This window comes from Xyrauchen texanus, chromosome 13 (assembly GCF_025860055.1).
Source record: "Xyrauchen texanus isolate HMW12.3.18 chromosome 13, RBS_HiC_50CHRs, whole genome shotgun sequence".
NCBI classification, from domain to species: Eukaryota; Metazoa; Chordata; class Actinopteri; order Cypriniformes; family Catostomidae; genus Xyrauchen; species Xyrauchen texanus.
This window is the reverse complement of record NC_068288.1, coordinates 33800617-33822275: the sequence shown is the minus strand read 5'-3', so window position 1 is coordinate 33822275 and position 21659 is coordinate 33800617. Positions and strand designations below refer to the sequence as shown.

Below are 21659 nucleotides of genomic sequence, written 5' to 3'. Positions count from 1 at the left end.
GCGCGTTCCATGATTTGGAAAGCTCGGCGTGGAGTTCCAGCAGGAAGGGAGCGGCTCGGGTAGCGGGTGCTGCGCGGCGGCGGTGGCTCTGTAGAAAGCAGCCGTCAAGTCTGTTGGGTGCCTGCTCAAGGGGCGGTGACCACTCGAGCCCAAGGCGGTCGACGGCCTGTGTGAGGAGGCGTGTTAGTTCCCGCCGACTCGGCGCGGGTCCTGCTGGATTCCTGGGCGAGGAGGAGCGTGTGAGCCTGACCACTCCTCGCTGTCGAAGCCATGATGGAACAGCCCTTATCCTCCGCTTCTTCGTCCGAGATGGCAGCAGAGCAGCCGCTCGGCGGCAACTGCTGGCGTCCGGGTGGGCGGGGAGGGTGAAAGCGATGCTTTCGAGGATGGGCTCCGGCGAGGCAATCGCTTCTACCACTGTTTCCGGCAGCCTTTGAGGCGGCGCTTTTTCTCTGCGGCTGAGCGGAAGGCGGCTGGCGGCTTCGGTCCTGGCGCCGAGTCGAGCCCGCAGGGTCGACATCGGCAGCTCCTCGCAGAGATCGCATCCGCCTTCTGCGAGGCGAGCTCTGCATGCCCCAGTCCCAGGCAGAGGCGCAGATGATGTGGCGGTCTCCGATGCTGAGAGGAGCGCGGCATGAGCGCAAGTGGGCGAGGCATCTTAAAAAGACGCTTCGTACTCTTTTGTGAAGTTCTTTAAGAACTAGCTTGCTTTTAAAAGGATACGTCGCCGGATGGCGTAGCTTCGCAGGACGGCTGAAGGTGGCGAAGACGGCCGGCTTCTTCGGCGCTGTCCACGCTTGCTTGATGCCCCTCGAGCGGCGAGCGGCTTCCAGTTCAGTGATGCGAAGAGCTTCGCTGAAGAGATGAAAATCTGGGTTCCAGCCTACGAACTACGCTTATATGCACTCTAGTCACGCCCTTTTGGCGGGCTTTGATGCAGTGAGCGCGGGCGCCTCTCATTGGATGAGAGTTCGCCCAAGCTCGTCTATAGGCTGCAGCAGTTGCCGCAGAGCAACCAATGAGCTCACTAGCTAGCCCGCTCAAGGTCTGCAGCTGCTGCACTGCGTTGACAATGGATACAAAATTAAGGATAATTTTTTGGCTTCAATATCTCAGAAAAGATGAATCTTTCCCGTAGCGTAAGCTAGCTTACGCAATACGAGAGAACCTCTCGTAAGAGAACAGTATGTGGTCAGATTTTCTCTGGTGTGCCAGAGGTCAACCATGTTTTAATATATATCATGTTTTAATCATGTCTTGGGTGGTATAGTGTGTCGAATATTTAGAAAAATTAGGTTGCTTATAAGTGGACGCTTACTTCATCCTCTCAGATCACTGCATATGCCTTTAAAATAGCCCTTTCCCTGCACTAAATATCCTTGCGAATGACTATGTAAATTTATTTTCGAAAGATTAAGTGACATTGAACTTGACATTGAAAAGCAATATCTTTACAAATTCATTATTGTGCTGAACATTAAAGTTCATAGACTCATAAACTAAGACGTGTGTGATTGCTGATATTTACGCACAGCTAATTGGCTCCAGCATTTGATGTTTTTAATTTTAACTGAAAATTAAGAAATAAATAATAAAATAAATATTGTCCATATACAACAGGACATTTAGATTCATTGCCACATCTGCGAAGCCATATCTCAAGAATATGATTTTAAGAATTGTACGTTCTGCAGGGAGTAAATCGTGCGTGTCAACGATGAAGTCTGCAGTTTGTGCGTTCATGTGTATGTATGTGCGCGCTCGCGCCGAGGGAGCGGGGTCAGTACGTCTAGTGCACAGGATTGTAGCAGCACTCATGGGTACTCACAGTACCACAGTGGCTATTTCTATCACCGTTTAGCACCACTGAAGGTGCAACATATATTCCAGGCACGTACGTTACAGCGGACTGTCCTGAAGCCAGTAAGATTCTCGCACTCTACTAGAGTGTGAGAGAGCAGCGCGCGCGGCACAGACCGCAGTGGAATGTATCGGGGATTCCCGGCGCGCGAGTCCTACGCGCGGGGCAAGGTAAAAACCATCATCCTTCATCTTTACACTACTCACAATGATATTTCATCTGTTCACTTAGCTGAGATTCGCTTTCATGCCATTCCATGTCAAGGAAAAAAGAAAAAACACTTCAACCCTTTAAGTGGTACATTCTTACAGCACGCGATGGGAATAGAAATGATAACAGAAAATAAGCGGTGCCGTTTTATCCGAACGTGACTCCTGATATTCCTTACACTGCAAAAATTGGCAGTATGTCAAATGCGGGGTATGTTCGCCACTACGGACGATTTCTTTACCGAGCATGTGTTGACAGTTATCTGCAATCAGCTGCTTGTCCGGGCAGAAATTCAACATGTCATTTGAATAGCTATTTTGCAAATTAATTGTGTGCCTTTTTAGCATTAGTTTGAATGTACATTGTCATCAGTGACTATATTTTTGTGCTTATGAGTTGTCTGATTGCGACAGTTAAATTATTATATCTAGAATCAGGGCATCATCCCCTTAGATCTTTGATGCTCTCAAATACAACTGAACATGCACACACTCCGAGGCACGTGACTCAAAATATTGGTGAAAAAGTTAAATACGCCTGCGCCAATCATTTGACATTCAGCAGACCCATTATCATCCTCTTTTTCGCTTTGATTACAGTCAAATGGTGGATTTTCAGACAAAAAAATGTGTAACTTCATATTAGGACTGCAAGATGGCAAGAGAAAGGGATGGATGAGATGGAATGTACCCTAATATGATAAAAAAAAGAAAAGAAAAAAAAAAGAAAAAAGGCAGCCATGGAAAAAGGGAATGCTACATCTTGCTGTCAGGACAAAAAGCGGCAGACCATTAAAAAATAAAGGTGGTGTAGAGCAGGTGTATAAGTGGCCCTGCTCTGCTGAAAAAAAGTACAAGAAAAGAGGAATCTAGATCATCAGCTATTTTAGTTCCTTCTAGATATGGAGTTATTTTGGTTTCCGGCCTGTGTAGTGAATATTGTTTCATATGCTGTCATGCTCTATAATTTCCAGTGTCTCTAAACAAATTATATGCCTTTGTATATTTATTACACTATTAATCTACCTCATTATAAATCAGTTTTTCAGTGCACTGAAGGGCCCTGTGTCCACAGAGATATACTAATCAATTATCACATGCACATGTGCTGGTTGTTTTATAAATGTGTGATTTAAATGCCTCTGTGTTGTAAAAGGAAAAATTCACCCAATAAGGAAAATTCTGTTAATATTTCTTAAATCTGAGTACTGTAATTTTGTCTGTAGACCACAAAAGGTGAAATTGACAAAAAAAAATGTGTGCAGCTCTTTTCCAAACCTCCAAAATCATATTCAATTCAGATTAAAAACATTTTGTGTGGATGCCAGCCCCCCTAGAACCACCACTGGTGGATGCCTCAGGCCAGGTTTGACATCATAACCAATGGCCAAACACAATTGTCTCTTTGGTGTCATGTAACCTATCACAATGCACCAGTTCAAATATGCAGAAAGGAGAGTGAGATTTGAGAGGTGCAGTGGAGAGAAAGATTGTCAATAGCCACATGTAGCCAGTTAAAGTGCAGTAAAATTGCCGACTTGCAATAAACATTTCTGGTAAATGTTCTCCATCAGTTATTAACACATGGAACAGCTTTCCATCTTTTATCCTTTTTGCTACCATTCACTCACTCTGTAATGTAATTTGCCAGAAATTAATTGTCAAGCTGTCAAGATGATAACCTGGCTTTTTGTCATGTATACCTCATTCCCGAAAGAGGCTAGTTATTTTATTTTAAGTATCACAATCAATTACTAAGCTGTCGAGAAGCACTTAAGTTCCACTATCTGTCCAATCTGATGACTTTTTTGTCTCCCAAGTCACAGGCATAAAAAGGTGTGGAGCAGTTGTGTCATCTCCATCAAAACCTTTTTAGCAGCCAAAGCAGACCCAAAAATAAAAATGTTCTCATCATTCACCCTCATGCCATCCCAGATGTGTGACTTTCTTTCTTCTGCAGAATACAAACTAAGATTTTTAGAAGAATATATCAGCACTGTTGGTCCATTTAAGGAAAGTGAATGGAGGTCAGAACTTTAAAACTCCAAAAATCACATAAAGGCAGCATAAAAATAATCCATACGACTCAATTGTCATAAATCTCGACTTGCGTGTTCACATATGCACGAAGAATTCACATTCTTCGCGCATATCGCCACCTACTGGGTTGTCGTGCAAATACGATTTATTTATTCTTTTCCTTTACATTTTCCCTCCATTTTTGTCTTTCTCCTACCTGCCCGGTAGGTGGCGATATGCACAAATAATACGAATTGGCAAAAATAGAACAAGACAAACTCTGTCCTCTTGTGAATGTGCATAGGAGGACTGGTGAAAGTGGAGATTTATTGTAAAAAAGGACTTAAATATTGAGCTATTTCTCACCCAGAACTGATTGGATTGCTTCAGAAGACTTGGATTAAACAACTGGAGTCATATGGATTACTTTTATGCTGTCTTTGTGCATTTTTTTGCTTCAAATTTTTGGCTACCATTTAGTTGCATTAAATGGAATGAGAGCTCTGAGATATCTTTCAAAAAACCTTTGTATGCATTCAGCAGAAGAAAGTCATACACATCTGGTATGGCATGAGGGTGAGTAAATTATGAGAGAATTTTCATTTTTGGTTGAACTATCCCTTTAATTTTATTGCTTTGTTCACACATAGCATCAAAACAGGACTTTTTCAATCATGTTACAACTTACAACCAGTGTTGGGCATAATCTGATTACAAAGTAATTTTACATTACATTTTAAATTGTAGTAATCCGATTACAGTTACTGACATTCAATTAAAGTAATTTTAAGTACATTACAAGGTGCAAATACTAAATTTCTATATTCATATTTCTGTTTAATGCAATTTAAATATGAATGTAAATGTTCAAATGTCTGTTTGTGTTTCTGTAACAGCTGATGAATGTGCAACATTAAACAAGGATGAAATATTGATATTATTTTTGAGTGGAAAAACAAAAACAATTATTTGAAAAGTGTTCAGAAAAATAACTTAAAAGTAATTTGTAATGCTATTACTTTTAAATTACGTAAAGTAATCTGATTACCATTTCAGAGAGGTAATTAGTAATTTGTTGTAGGATTACATATTTTGAGTAACTTGCCCATCACTGACAACTTCTCATTCCGGGAAATTGTCAGAGCTGATTTACTGGCATTTCCTAACTGGCCCTGTTCACACAAGAACTCTACACAAAAAAATTGATTTTCCAGTAAAAGGCTTTATATGAAACCGACTAGTGAAGTAAATTCAGTCTGTTCCTCACACAGAGTTGTTGGATGTCTTCAGAACACTTGGAATATATTACAAGGGTGTCATGGTATAAAAAAGAGCTGCATATAGATTCTGCTAATTTCTCTGTGTTCCACAGGAAAAAAAAACTTCATACAGGTTTAGAACAACACAAGGGTGAGTAAACATTGACAGAACTTTTATCTTTGCGTGAACTTTTCCTTTTACATTCTGGCTACAAACCAGGCCAAACAGACCTAATTGGCATGGAAAACAAAGATGTGGAAATAGAGTCTGAGAAATGAGCTCATGCAGCCAGGCTAATTCAGAGAGAGCAGGCAGTGTAAAGAAAGATGGATGGGTCTCAAGCATAGTGATGGATAGAGGGTAGGTGGTATAAACATACTCCTCCAAAGATTTCACAACACATTGTTCACCTGCACCTCCCACACTTCTCTTTTTCTCTGTCTTCCTCTTTCTCTCCCTTGCTTTCTCCATCACTATTCTTTAGATTCTTTACATGTCGTCATGATCTTCCATCTTATACCATCATGATATTTTTGCCTATATTTATCAATCCCAGTGTATATGTGTGAGCACAAGATAGATTGTAAGGCTATGTATTCATTCATAATACACAATTTGAGCCCTGAATCTATGTCTTCTACTGTAACTCAAAACTTCCTCTGCATTTTTTTCTTTTTTTGCCAGCATGGCATCAGAAGCATTGGCATGCCAATCGTATTGCCATCCTCCCCACCTTCCCTCCTTTTTGCCTGAGTTCTGTTACACAGAATTGCTCAAGAGGCAAAGAGGCCTCACTTACAGTAAGCAGCCACAAATGCTGAAAATTTCACATTTGACAATTTGCCCACTCTTAAACTATACACCAGTTGCCATAGTAACAACCATCCTATAAATGGGATCAGTCTCAAGTCATACTCATTTATTTATGTATTTATGATTTTTGTTTTTTTGGAGCGAAAGACTGCTGTGCACTCTACAATTTCAGAACTGCTTATTTTTAAGTAAGTATGTTTCTTCTACCACTTATGTTAGAATTGGATTTATTAGAATCATAACAGGTTCTACAACACATTCAGTTGCAAGTGTACTTACAATCAGGCAGTTCCTGACATTGAAGAGTGCATGTAAACCTCAGGGTTTAAAGCCAAATTTATCAAGGTTTCTATAATCGCTTGCATTATATGTCATGTATGAGTGATTGCTTCATTCTGTAATTCATCCATTTGATTGACTCACTTTTTTGGCCCCAAGAACTTGTTTTTGGGACCGGTGACTCATACATACAGTCCATAATCATTCACGTCATGTGTGCTTCATATGTATCTTTATTGCCGTCTTGCTTGATCAATACCTTATTACACCTCCGAAGGACAAGTCATACCCCTTTTCCACCCAAAAAATAAATAACAAATGCTGCCGCCGCATCTGGTGTACTGCCCAGGGTTGAACAAACCTCTCAGAAGAACTGGCCCATGCTTTCACTGATTTCAGAGGCAATGGCTACACTGAGCGTCACATGCACACTCTTACTGACAATGTGTGTGTTCATGTAAATGCCTTAAATGGCGTTCTTTTATCAGTCATAAACAGTGAAAGCAAACACGATCTGCACACATAGATTTTTGCTCATTACCCCGATTACGCGTTGAATGTAAACACCTTTACCGGAATTCTTACTAGCTTATCCAGTATGCGCAAGTGTAGTGTTCATGCCTGTTTATGTTTTAACATTAAAACCGAAGAATAATCAACTTATTTCAAATCTCATCTAAACGCTGTTTTCTTGGATGTCAGCGGATTTTTTGTTTAAAGGGATAGTTTAATTAAAAATGAAAATTCTCTTATTATTTACTTACCCTCATGTGTATGACTTTCTTTCTTCACCAGAACACCTTTGAAGAAAAATAGGTAAATATTTCAGCTCAGTAGGTTCAATGCAAGTGAATGGAGATTTCTCTTTTAAAGCTAAAAAAAAGAATCACAGACAGTCAGAATAAATGTCATCGATATGACTCCAGTGGTTAAATTAATGTCTTTTGATGATCACTTTTGGTGTGAAAAAAGATCAATATTTAAGCACTTTTTAACTATAAACCATCACTTCCATTGGATCACTTCCGATGGTGGAGTCCAAGCGGTCTTTCGTGTGACGTATTAAAGATGCCGTGATACAGACGTAATCTCACGTTCTCCACTTGGTTGAGACATCCAGGATAAGCACACAAAAGCACTACTGTGAGTTAAGAAACAGATAATTACATATCTAAACCAAAATCAGCAAAGCTACTGTACTGCATTCCTCCTTCTCACTTGCAAACAGCACTGCTCTTCCGGCTGTGATGCACACGCGTCAGTTCTCACGTGTTTCAAATGCCAATGCGATTACGTCACACGCGCATAACGCTGCAGAATGGAAGCATGATTTAAAGTTAAATAAAGTACTTGAATATTTACCTTTTTCACACCAAAAGCGATTGTGTTGTTTCAGAAGACATTCATTTATCCGTTGTAGTTGGATGGATGACGTTTATGCTGACTGTCTGTGATTTTTGGAGCTTCAAAAGAGAAATCTCCATTGCCATGCATTTTAAGGACCTACTGACCTAAGATATATCAAATGTGTTCTGGTAAAGAAAGAAAGTCATACTCACCTGGGATATCATGAGGGTGAATAAATAATGAGAGAATTAACATTTTGGGTGAACTACACATTTAAGCTGATTTTTGGCAATTACCAGAGTACAGACCATTTCAACTATTCATCGGTTTAAGGAAGTGACATCTTTTTTCCTTGAACATTTCCCACTAGCGCTTCAATCATAGTGACTTTAACTTGATTAAACATGATTAATGTTACTGACATTAACATGATTGTCATAAAATGTCATTATTAAAATGTGGACCAAGTTGTTCGGTGGCTGGATGCTCCCTGGATGCCTGAACTAACAGATATTTAAGTGTTTAGACCAAATGGACACATGAACCCCTGCAGTGAAGTGAGATGGCTGGATAGGCGCAGTTGTAAAAACTGTAGCACACATCTTATCTCTGGAAGGTGAACTACAAGTTGCCAACTAATTGTAAGTTTGTTTGGTACAGTTCTAAAAGACTATAGATCGATACCGTTATAATGATTGAAGATGTACAATTCATTTACTATTACATTTAGTAATTTAGCTGATGCTTTTATCCAAAATGACCTACAAATTAGGAACACAAAAAAATGTATCCTCACCTTGTCTGCAGGTCATGCAGAGAGCTTCATTGAACGGCTTCATTTATTATAGTAGGAGGGATCCAATATTCCCGATCTTTCCACTGAGGACATAATTGTGAGCATCTGAAAAATAAAATTTTAATTGTCCTCTCTCATGAAGCTGCTTAGTATCCACAACACGTCTGGATCAGTCATCAACATTTGATGCTCTTTGAGAAAATATGTTAACTCAGAGCCTTATTTAAAGGATCTGTTAAAGATACCGGAAAAGCTCACATGTCAGTAGCATCAAATCCTTTGTTATTGTTTACATCCTTGAAATGATCTATAGGTGTGCATGTTAACACACTCACTGAATATATTACTGCCTAATTTGCTTACAAACAGACAGCACATTGCAGTCTTTGTATACAGGTCTAACTCCTAGTTTTATAAACCTATTTTAATATAAACATATTTTAACATTAAATACAATTTTATTCAACATCTTTTTGACATCATGAGCTTAGAGCTGATAATGAAAACAATGCATAACAGTCACATCACACGTACGATATTTGTATATAAAATTATTTTATTTCAAATGAACATGGGAAAAAAAGTGCCTGTAGTGCAACAAAAGCAAAATTAGGCTGTTCAGCAATGTCATGTAGGATCGGCTGAAACCAAATGGATCTCTTCAGAAGACTAAATTAAATCACAGAAGTCCTATGGAATACTTTTATACTGCCTTCAGAGTTCTGTCCACCATTCACTTGCATTGTATGGACCTACAGAGCAGAGATATTCTCCTAAAAATACAAATTTGTGGGTGAACTATCCCTTTAAGTTGACTGGGTTCCAAAGAATTAAGTGATTTAAAAAAATGTTTGATATCATATTACAGCTAAAGTGAACAACAACAAATCTGAAAGTCCAGATAGAAGTTGAAAAAGTGGAGGTCCATATGGGCAGGTTGGGCATAGCCCCAACTAAATAGTAATCCATTTAAAAACATAGATCAATACTATAAATTGCCAATAGTGTCATTTGTTAACCTGTAATGTGTTAACCAAAATGCTGACACAGATTATGTATTTAAAAGAAGACCTAAAATAAGTTTTTGTTCTATTTTTAAATTTTTATGAAACCTCCTGTACACCATGTTTAATATACTGTGGAGAAACAGTACACAGAATGTGGTGCAGAGAATCTGCTGCCCTCCTGAACTCCATAGCGCCCCTCATTTTCCCCCAATGGAAATCTGTGGTCAAATATGGTACTGCAACGAGCCCTCGTTGAGACGCATTGTGGCAGAAATTAATCTGCCCAGAAACGTATAGCCAAACCAAAGGTAAATTTAGTATTAGTGTGTGCAAGCAGTGTGACAGACTTCGAACATGGCGAGCGCTAAAGATGGATGTGTGTGTAGCAGTTTGTCATTTCTATTGCAAATTCAAGACAAATTGGCCATCAAACAACTTGGTCCTGACAAGCCAGACATAAAAATAGATTGGCAATCAATATATAAGGGTTGGTGATAACTAAGACATTGTACGTATGGTATGAATGACTTTTATTGCATGTATGACTAAAAATGTTATGTCAAAAAGCTTGGCTTTTAATTTCACTGAACTTAATTAAAATGTTATGTTCATATATTTACTTTTTCATTCTTAATTTGCAAGGGGACAGTGGGGTGTACAGTACAGTCTACAGTAGCTAAGGTGCATGTGATTTGAAACATTTCTACTGCGAACCTATTTAATGCTTGAAACGCACTGTGATTTAAAACATTATTATTATAATTATTATTAAGTGTGCATTTTATTTATTTTTGGTTCTGTGAAAACTTGTTAATGGCATGCATAGACTATAGTTCTGATTATGTATGTAGATAGATTTTTCACCATAGCTTTCTCTTCCTCTCCTCCCAGGAGTTCTTCAACAACACTTAAAATTATAAAACAACATTTTATTTAGATGTTAATCTTCAACTAGTGTACCCACGGGTCCTCAAAAAGTCTTAAATTTACATTTAAAAATGTAAGGGCTTAAAAAGTCTTGGGGTTAGTTTAGGATTAGGGGTTAATTTTGGGGCGTGAATAGAGAAGACATTTAAAACAATATCCTCTCTCTCTCTCTCTCTCTCTCTCTCATACAGCCAGAGTTTAGTGTGAGCGTGCATAGATTTGACAGATTAGATCAGGGGTCCCCAAACTTTTTTCTATGAGAGCCACATCATTTTTCCTTTCTATAATGGAGGGCCGTAGTCTAACAGAAAATGGCATGGGCCGGAGTGATTTATTGTGGAGATTTTATTATGATTTTAAATGGATTTACAGTATTATGCCTCCTAATGCTAGATTAATTTATTATTTATGCACCATACATATCAAGTGATAATAGCCTATTGAAAGAGCATTATTACTATCGTAATGAAATTTTTTCATATTCATTGCTATTGAAATCAAATTATTTACTTACTCATGCGTATTAGGCTAATCAGTGTGAACTATGGGCTTGTTTCTGGCTGGTGAGAAGTCCAATGTCAGGTTCCATTCCTGTCACAGCCAGTCTCAAAGACTGATGCAAATGTTCATCAGTGAGTCTTGATCTCATCGGATTTTTCATCAAGAAAAATGAGCAGCTGTGCCGTGTCCTGCACGTCATTACTTTCATCCAGCGCTAATGCAAAAAAATCTTAATTCTTTCACTTTTCCTTCAGCTGGGCATATACATTATACCCCATTTCTTCAATTCGTCTGGTGATTGTACTTGCGGACAGACTCACCGCATTTAAGACATCTTTCTTATCGGGGCACATCTCCTCCGCAACAGCATTCATAAATTTCTTTACGAACTCACCATCACTGAATGGCATACCGCAGGTTGCAATCAGTTTAGCTACCTGAAAGCTAGCTCGAATGGATGACTGGTTCAACTGGGTTTGCCATACAAACGTATTTTGCTGAGCAGATAGTCCACTTTTTAGCTTCGACACTTTGTCTGCTCTCATTTGGCCTTGTAAACTCACATACTTACCTCTGTGGCGAGTTTCATAGTGTCAGCGCAGATTGTATTCTTTGAACACGGAGACTGTTTCTTGACAGATGAGGCAAACAGCCATTTCTTTGCATTGAACAAAAAAATAATCACTTGTCCACTTTTGGTTAAATACCCTGCATTCTGAATCAACTTTTCTCTTTCCCAACCGTTTGGCCATTTTGTTGTCACTTTAAATTTTCTTGCTGGATCGCGTGCACCCGCTCGATCACGATGGAACGTTAATCCGGGTGAATCTAACAAATAATTTGGCTACTTTAATAATTATAACTAAGGGAAATTTTATTTTGAAAGCCAATATGTATTATCAAATACAAATATGATATGATTAAAACATATTTAAAATTAAACTGTAAAAATATTTCTCTGCATGGCATTGTTCAGAGGGCTGGTCCAAATGTGGGGGCGGGCCGTATTCGGCCCGCGGGCCATAGTTTGGGGACCCCTGGATTATATGATTAATGGAAGTATGACACAAAACCATGATAAATACAAACATATTCTTAGCTATACAATTACTAAAATGATTTGAGTTAATAACAAATATGTAATCATGTTTGCTATAAATTATAAGTTGAGAGTAGATATGATCAGCTCTGTTGATGGCCTGAAGCCACAGCAGTCAACGAGAGCCCTAAAAAAAAAAAACAATTTAAATATCAAAATATTTTTAACTTTTTGCGCACGTTTTTTGTAACTGATGATGTTGCCAAAAGATTGGTCTATTGCGTCACGTCTAGCTGGAAAGCAAGTGACTAAAGAGAAGGGTCACAATATAGGCTACATAGGCTACTTTAGGCTACATGCATTCATATTTAGTTCATTTAGAGTTTTAATGTTGTTTTATATTATTTTATAAAAGAAACACATAAATGCACAATAATATATATATATATATATATATATATATATATATATATATATATATATATATATATATATATATATATATATATATATATATATATATAAACATGTCCAGAGACATCCAAGTAGACTCAGTGGTTTTGTATTTACCTACTAATTTAATCGTAATACTAATTTAACTAGTTTTCTTCCCGTCTTAAATATTTAATTTATTTGGCCTTAAGAAGTCTTACATTTTATTCCTTCGAACCTGCAAATACCCTGTCATGAAAAATGGTATTGGTGCATCCCTAATGTCATGTACATTGCACCCGGGCCACGGATTTCCAAGGGGTAATTTATATTCTTGAGTAAAGCGCTACCTGATTTGTTAGGGTTAGGATTGGATTATAGTTTCTCTGACCAATGAAGTTATGCTTTCCTAATAAATATTACTGAATCGTCCAATCAGGTATCGCTTTCATCATGAATTTAAATGACACTTCCAATGCCATCCTATGAAATTTGCCCCAGGGGCTTTGAAGATCCTGGTTTAAGACCAGAAGTTTTAGGAAGCCATCACTGAGACAATTTTTCCACCTCCGAAATGCCTTTTTTTGTGTGGAAATACATGGAATGGGGCCAAATGTGGCACCTGCTCTGGGATCCTGTTGGTGGAAAATGGGTACAGCCACAGTGCAGCCATTGTGTATGTTTTACTGTATATTTTGGCCTGTTCATTGAACAATGTGCTTCATTATATTCTTGTCTTCGTTTTTGTCATAGAGCTGTCGATCATTCATCAAAAACCCAAGAAAACACCTGAGCAGGTGAAGCATGGCCAGTAGAAGTGGCTGGAATTACTATGCCTGAAGGCACGTGGCAATTGTGTCCATGGAGACAGATGGCAGCTTTACTGAGGGTCATGGTCTGTCCCTCTTTCAGGCAGAAGACAGCGTGGGGGCCGGACTCACACAGCAGGAGGGGACGTGGCTTGGTTTCCGGGCTACAGTGAGCGCTGTACTGCTGTTGGAGCTGCTATTGGGAGTGGGTGGCAACCTGACAGTGTTGGTATTATACTGTGGGCACTGCAGCCTGTTGGAGTCCGTCAGTCATGCTGTTACACTCAGTCTGCACACTCTTGACCTGCTACTCTGTCTCCTCTGCCTACCAATCACTGCCACTCTCCTCATATTGGGCGGAGCCTCGGTTCCTCACCACGTCCTGCTCTGCTGCCTTCATGAATCAGCAGCCAGCTTTGCCAGTGTGGGAACCGCACTTAACCTGTTGCTCATTAGCTTAGACCGCTATGACATCAGCGTCCGTCCAGCCAATCGTTTGCTGACACCTCGAAGGGCAACCATTTTACTTGTCGGAGTGTGGGTGGTTTCTTTAGCTGTGCCAATCCTACCATTTGTGGAGGCGGGGTTTGTTTCGGTCCAAGGCGAGGGAGTGTTTATGCACTCCAATAGCACTGTGCTTTGTTCGGAGTGGGGAGGAACTCTACAGGCCCATCTCTTATTACAGGTACCAGTGTTCCTGTGCTCTCTAGCTGTGATGCTGTTTACATACTCACGTATTCTTCAGGCACTGCGCATTCGTATTGGACGCACATCAAGGCCGCATCGAGACAAAAAACGGCCTGCCCATCGCCTCTGGTTACGCCAAAAAAGGTCAACAAGGTCGCCTGATCACACAACAAGAAACACACCCATCTCCCCCACGCCTTTCTCTACTGGACCACTTATCGCCTCAGATACGGTTACTACGGTAACCATCAACACTGAGACAAACACTACCCCACTTAGCCCCACCCCTACTGTATCTGTAATAACCTCCCCTTTAAGTCCCATGCCCACTGCGTCCATGGTAACCGCACCTTTGAGTCCTACAGCGTCTATGTCTGTTCTAACTAGTCCCACTCCTGCCACATCATCAGTGACCATGACTTTGAGCCCCACGCCCACTGTATCGACACTAACCACACAACTGAGTCCCGCTCCTGTCCATGGTCCACCCAGTATGGGTGTGGGTGCCTCCGTATCAGCCATCTTGGCTCTGCGTCGAGCAGTTCGCCGCCACAGAGATCGGAGGGAGCGTCAAAGACGTGTCTTTCGTATGTCCGTTATAATCATCCTCTCTTATCTCCTATGCTGGGCGCCTCTCTCTATTATGCCCCTTCTCATGCTAGCCATCGGGCCCTCTGATTGGCTAGAACGTCTGAGACTGTGCTTCCTTGTCCTTGCTTATTGGACTGTAGTACTGCATCCACTGCTATACGCGTTCACACGGCAAAAATTGCGTAAAGTTCTGCATACTCGTCTGCGCAAACTTCGTCCGCAAAACACGCAGACTCGTGTTCATACTAACTCCAGGATCCGCCGCAAGTATAGGACAGATTGCAGTGATGCTACTGACCGCTGCCTGACAGAGGCCGTTCGAGAGTGATGGCAAGATTTTGTGTGTCTGTGACAAATGGATCTAGGTAAGAGTGATGCAATGTGTGCAGGAAATAGGGGCGTAGCAACCAGCAAAACTGTAAAGGACACCCCCCTTTTTTTTTTTTTTTTACGTATATCTCGTTCAATTTTTTATTTTAAATTCTAACATTGGAGATTACATTTTAAAAGTTTTTGTTTTGCTTGGCTTTGAAATTTGTCAACAGAATGGTATTTTTGCCCTTATCGCAAATTTCATGTTGCATGTAAAACTTTTACTGCCGTACTTACCAGCTTATCCAATGTGCACAAGTGTTGTGCACATACCTGTTTATGTTTTGAAATGATAAGCAGTGAATAAGCCAATGATTTCAAATCTCATGTAAACGTGGGTTTCTTGTGTTGTCTGATTTTTTAATAAGTTGATTTGTGACAGTGAGTTGTCAGTGTATTGGAGTGCATGTAAATGCACTCAATGTGAAGCAACCCCCTAAACTTTTCATATTGTTCCTACGCCCCTGACAGAAAACCAATAAAGTGTTACATGTGTTAGAAGATATGTGTGACATGCTCACATCAATAGAGGAAATTAAAAAATGTCAGTAGGTCTCCATTGTCCACGAGTGTGTAGTATCATTGGTAACTTATCAACAAAGGGTTTCTAAAGCACACTGAACTCTGAGGTCAACAGGGCACTGTCTAATTAATCTGTAGAGCACAAATATTCCCATGGTGCTAGGAAAAGAGAGAGAGAGACTGAGAGAGTGTACCTACATGCATGAGTTTGCAATAGGTCATGTGCAATAAATTCAAAATCCAGGTTGTGCATTGCATGATTTCCATATAAATTAATACCAATTTATTGCCATTTGTTGTGTGGTGTAAAAAGTAGTCTGCTCACCAGTACACGTACATATGCCCAAGTTTACAGTATCCTCTCACTGATAGTCTAGATTTATCAATGTGTTTATTTATGTATATGATCAGGGATGTAAATAGTCACAAATATTTCTGTGGTTGGAAACTGCAACCAATTTAAATTCTGCTCTAGCAAGGGCGTGTATACTGAATCGAAGAGTTTCTGGAAAATACTGAAAAAATACTTTTCACAAAGTGTAAATTAATTTATTTAACTTTATTTGTGTCTTGTATGTGTATATCCTGTCAGTGCTGTATATATTATTTGAGATGGTTATTGTATTACTTTCAATAGTGGAGCAATAAGTCTGAATTACAGTAATAAAAACATTCAGCCTCTTTGCTTGTTTGCTTTGTTTGTTTGCAACCCCAAGTGTTTGTTCACACTTGCACAAAAACATATGTATACTCAGGTACACACATAGAGACATTCATTCTTGCATGCTAGCCTGTTTACAAAGGTTCCACATTACTGGTCATTCTCAAGAAATTCAGTCCAAAGACAGTGGGGACTAATCTGTATGTTTTGATCAATTTTGATTTAAAATATTTGATGTTCTGAATGCATTTGATTCTCTGCATTGAATAATAACGGTCCGAGTCGCATGCTCTGATAATTCATTGGTGTATGGTAGCGTCTGATTACCTGAATTCACTCAGAAGTGCAGTCTGTTTAATATACAGAATACAATTAGTCCATGCTGAGAAAGGTTGACTGACTTCATCCCAGTTGATAAAAGTCAAACAAGCAATTAAGAAACTTCTGTGTCTCTGTCAACCATTGCAGCCACACACAGAAGATTAAATTCTATATAAGGGAAGCTCAATAAAGTACCTCTTCAATCAGTGAAATCTCTCTCTCTTTCTCTCTCTCTACCAGACTCAGAGACCTTAAATGTTATTAATCTTTAAAGACATGTTGGTGGTTTAGCTAAACTGTGTGTGCTGGGAAGAGGAAGCGCTCATTCCTCATTATCGGTGATAGAAGCTGCACTCCACTTGTGAAGTCTGATCGTATTAACACTTATTAATGTTTGATGACTCTTGCTGACATTTGCAGAAGCTTCATTGGAAGGGTGGTAATAGAGATAGGGGTCTTGTTCACAGAAGTGTATGGTTCAGTTAATGGACATGTAATGGAACCTTCTGGAACACAGATCAATGCAGGTCAATAGTCATCTATTTTCTAACTTTTTAATTATTTTCAGAATTGTATTTTAATTAATACACAGCACTCTAGAATCTGATTAGTCATGGTTCATGTTTTGGAAAGCAGTGTCACTGAACGATGGGCAGAGAAAATAAAAAAGCATGCTCCGGTCCGAATCTGTGCTCTGACAACAGCTGAATGCTGTTGCACGCGCCACTGAATGTTGTTAAACTCTCCGCTGCATGCTAGCGTGCGCAAGCCGCCGATTGTTCATAAATTACCACTGAACTTTGCACAGAGAGTGTTCTGATGATTAGATTGGGAGGGGATTTTATAAAAATTAGACGGAGGGCCAGATAAAAATGACTGATGGCCCGCATTTGAAGCGCCCTGCCCTTTACATTAATGACTGTACATCCTATAGTTATTTACACTTCTTTAAAATATAAAATTGTAATGAGTGCATTTATAACGTTTAGTTGGTGAATGTATTGTCTTACTTGCTATTATCTTTAAATAAAAAAATAGACCTTTTGAATACTTTTTACTCAGAATAGGGTCTCAACCAGTGGTGGGCCAGGCCCAAGAATATTAAGGATTATTCTTTGACTTCAAATATATAGATAAACTACCGGTCAAAAGTTTTGAAACACTTGACTAAAATGCTTCTAATGATCTTAAAAATCTTTTGATCTGAAGGCATATGCTTAAATGTTTTAAATTAGTTTTGTAGTCAAAAATATAAGTGTGCCATCATATTAATTAATACTATTATTTATTTTGGATTTTGTTTAGTCACAACATATTTCCCATAGTTCCATTAATGTTAATCCATAGTTTTGATGACTTTACTATTATTCTAAAATGGGAAGAAAAAAAATTCTAATAAAGAATGTTTAAGAATGTTAAAGAGTGTTTCAAAACATTTGACAAGTATATACACACACACACATATATATATATATATATATACATATACACACACTACTGGTCAAAAGTATATATATATACACTCACCTAAAGGATTATTAGGAACACCATACTAATACTGTGTTTGACCCCCTTTCGCCTTCAGAACTGCCTTAATTCTATGTGTCATTGATTCAACAAGGTGCTGAAAGCATTCTTAAGAAATGTTGGCCCATATTAATAGGATATCAAAATTGCTTAAATCACCTTTCTTTCCCATTCTGATATTCAGTTTGGAGTTCAGGAGATTGTCTTGACCAGGACCACACCCCTAAATGCATTGAAGCAACTGCCATGTGATTGGTTGATTAGATAATTGCATTAATGAGAAATTGAACAGGTGTTCCTAATAATCCTTTAGGCGAGTGTGTGTGTATATATATATATATATATATATATATATATATATATATATAATATATTAATATATTAATATTAAGTAGTCTTATTGACATATTTCCACCTCTACATTTTCCTGTCTGACACTCTTTACTCAGGTATGCTGGTTAGTGTGGAATCTGTGTCTTTAAGAGCAAGGAGAGAAAGAGAAAAAGACAGAGTGGTTGGGTGGGTAATATTTTTTTCCAGCTGTATGCAACATCAAATTACTGCCATGTACTGTATTCATTAAAATCCCGCTCCACACACACACACACAAATCTTTTTTTAATCTCATCTCTCCCACTCACTGTCATCATCTTTTCTCTTGTTATTACGGAGCCTTTTTCTCTCTTCATTCTGTCCTCTCCTAGAGCTTCTCCAGACTTGCATAAGAACAAAGAACATCTGCCTGTGCATGGGGAAAGTCACCTTGGTGGGGGTGGGGATTCATGTGGGTGGAATACCTAGCAAAAGGACGAGTCCCATAACCAGTGTTGAGGCACTGAATCAGACAAGTACATTCCCATATGTGTCTAGTTCACAGAATGAGCCTTTTGACAACAAATACACTTTTTGACCTCTTCAATGTTGTTACTTTTATCTTTCTCTGACCCCCCAGATGGCAAGGAGACGTTGGTTCAAAATATATTTTAGCTATAAGGGTCGAGATCAGTCGTCGATCAATTTTAATGTTGAATCAACATTCTCTATATGGTCGGTACATCAGAACGTTGCTATGTAGAAAACATAACAAATATTCAACGTCGAAATTAGGTTGATTCATCAACATGTACCGCCGACCGATTCGGGTGAAATCATACCGTTTGATTTATGTTGAAACATGGTAAGAGAAATCGTAGATCCGCACATGCACGTTTTTGAATCTACAACTGGGCAATCGTGAATGTATGAGTCGCCAGAAAAAGGTAAGCATAAATGTACTTTTATTTATCATTTTACGCAATGGTTTGTCAGTCTATCGTTGAATATCATTTTAGATTTGAATTCTTTATCCTTCAGTGTTTTAAAAACATTAAAACTTGGTAATTATTGAATTACCCTGCCCAACAGGTGTTGTATCAAACTCCGTTTCCCTGTCGGATTCTGTTTCCCCCTAGCCCCGCCCCCGTTCAAACGGTGCAGGAAGAGAACATTCACAAAAAGCTCACCCCTGAGATACTGTGCTTGTACCATTGATTGAGGTACTACGGAGAGCGCTAAGGCTCAAAACTAACGTTTTATCTGTAGTGTTGTTTTCTAGAAATGAAAGGCAAATTTCATGACTGTCTTAATTATATTTTGAAAATGGGGTACCAGAACCTATATTTTTTTTGCTTTTTTATATCTTTATGAACACAACCACCTACTTTTATTTAAATACTATTGTGAGAGTTTTCATTTTTAATATTGTAGACTTTCGGAATAAATGTGTGCTCACTCAAATAACTGATTTGATAGAGTTAATATGCCAACGTTCTCACAAGGCACAATACCTGGACATATTGATCATTTGGTGAACGTATTGTCTTACTTGCTTAAATAAATAAAAACATCCATAACTACTCTGGTTGTCATGTCTAATAATTACAGAAAATACTAATAATACAAACGCAGTGGATTTAGCTCAAAAGAAAGCTTCTTGTCATCACAAATGTTGCCATCTTTCAAATCATTCTGACAATCTGATTAACCTTTAGTTCCACTGTGGGGAGGCTAATGCAGATGAGAGTAAAGAGGAGGAGATTGTCTGTCAGAAAAGCATAACAGTATGTGATGATACTTTTTTTTTTTTTTTTTTTTTTTTTGAGGGATTGCCTTTGCAGTAAATCCACCCAAATACAGAAAACAGTGGTATTCTTTTTGAGTATTGTATTGTAATTCCAAATATCTCAAGATAATGTTTGATATACTGTAGGGTGGAGTTAAAATAGAAAAACCTGTTATTTCATAATAATTCTAGAATTTACATTCGTAAGACTTGATTTTATTATGGAAATGTGCACTGTTGAAATGCAGTTTCACTGTTATTGATGCCTTTTCTTTTACCTTTAGGGAGGAATTCCTCAACAGAGCCACATCATAGCACATCACTGAATACATTACAATGTATTGTAATGGTAAAGGTTTTCTTCTCATCATTGATTACAATTTTCCACCTTTGCAAATCCAGAGGAGGTTTGCAAATACATGGATGAAGCATACATGGTGCAGACCAAAAGCAAATGTCAATGGAACTAAATAATATTGCCTGTACACTTATTGATGCTCATGAATTACTCCAGAAATAAGTACTTATAAAATATTTAGTAATCCTGCTGATCATTAACCATTATAATGGCAAGAACATAAAAAATACCTCATAAATTAATTTATGAAAACAAATTAAATTATTGTTATTTTCCAACATATTACCACTCAAATATGACATTTAGCCTATTTTTCATGAAAACAACATGTAAAAGTTAGGAACATTTGCCGTGAGGTCAGTGGACTTCTCACAATGCTGCCATTTGGCTTTAAGATTGTGAATTGATGCTAGAGTTTTAATACTAAGTCACAGAGGGGGTGAGGTTGAGCGCCGGCTTGTGAATGGAGAGCAAGATAAGGAGATAAGAATGGTAAGGATCATCACCTGGCAATTATTGTCTCTATTAGCTGTTTGTCATTGCAGTGAGAGTTGGAGACACATTTTAGAGTAAGGCCATGATTTATGCACTGCCCTCATACACACCAGCACCGTCACCCACCCATCCTTTTGTGTTACTCACTCACTCACTCACTCACTCACTCACTCACTCTTTAGAGATGCTCATCTCTCCCTCAGTGGACCTGCTCTGCATGGTGGGGATGCCCATCTCTCCCTCAGTTTCTGATAGAGGGTGATATCATAGGAAGAGTGTGATTATTTTCTTGCTGACTTCAGGCCTAAAAATGAGCTAATTGCAAGCTTTAGTCATTCCAGCAGGTTGCAATATAATGACCTTATAAGTAGGGATGGGTAACGTTAGTATTTGATCAATAATATTACTATGATCGATACTCCTTATCGGTTTGTTTTTTATCAATTATTAAATAATTTATAAAAATATAAAAGTTTTTAAAAGAATGTTGTTTCTAGAGTAGCAACAGTAATGTTTACAACAGCAAAGTCACTATATAAACTCAATATCTCACTGGAAACAAATCTAAAATGTCAATAAAATAATTGTATCCAATGGCTGTGAATAAAGCAGGGAAGGCTCTCATCAAGGGGCTGTGTTTGATGTCAATCAAACTGCGCACATGTGGGTCAAATTCAGGTGGACCTGTCAGGCTGTCACCCACTGCCTACATAGTGCTGGGGGAA

General features: G+C 38.7%; 1 protein-coding gene across 1 annotated transcript; it reads left to right on the top strand.

Annotated features, from left to right (window-relative positions):
- The first annotated feature begins 1796 nt into the window (after positions 1-1796).
- LOC127653685 (G-protein coupled receptor 22) lies at positions 1797-16144 on the top strand. The gene is made up of 2 exons (XM_052140468.1): positions 1797-2031; positions 13244-16144. Exon 2 carries the CDS (start codon positions 13352-13354, stop codon positions 14903-14905), a length of 1554 nt encoding a protein of 517 aa, XP_051996428.1. The 5' UTR covers positions 1797-2031; positions 13244-13351; the 3' UTR covers positions 14906-16144.
- Positions 16145-21659: the final 5515 nt, after the last annotated feature.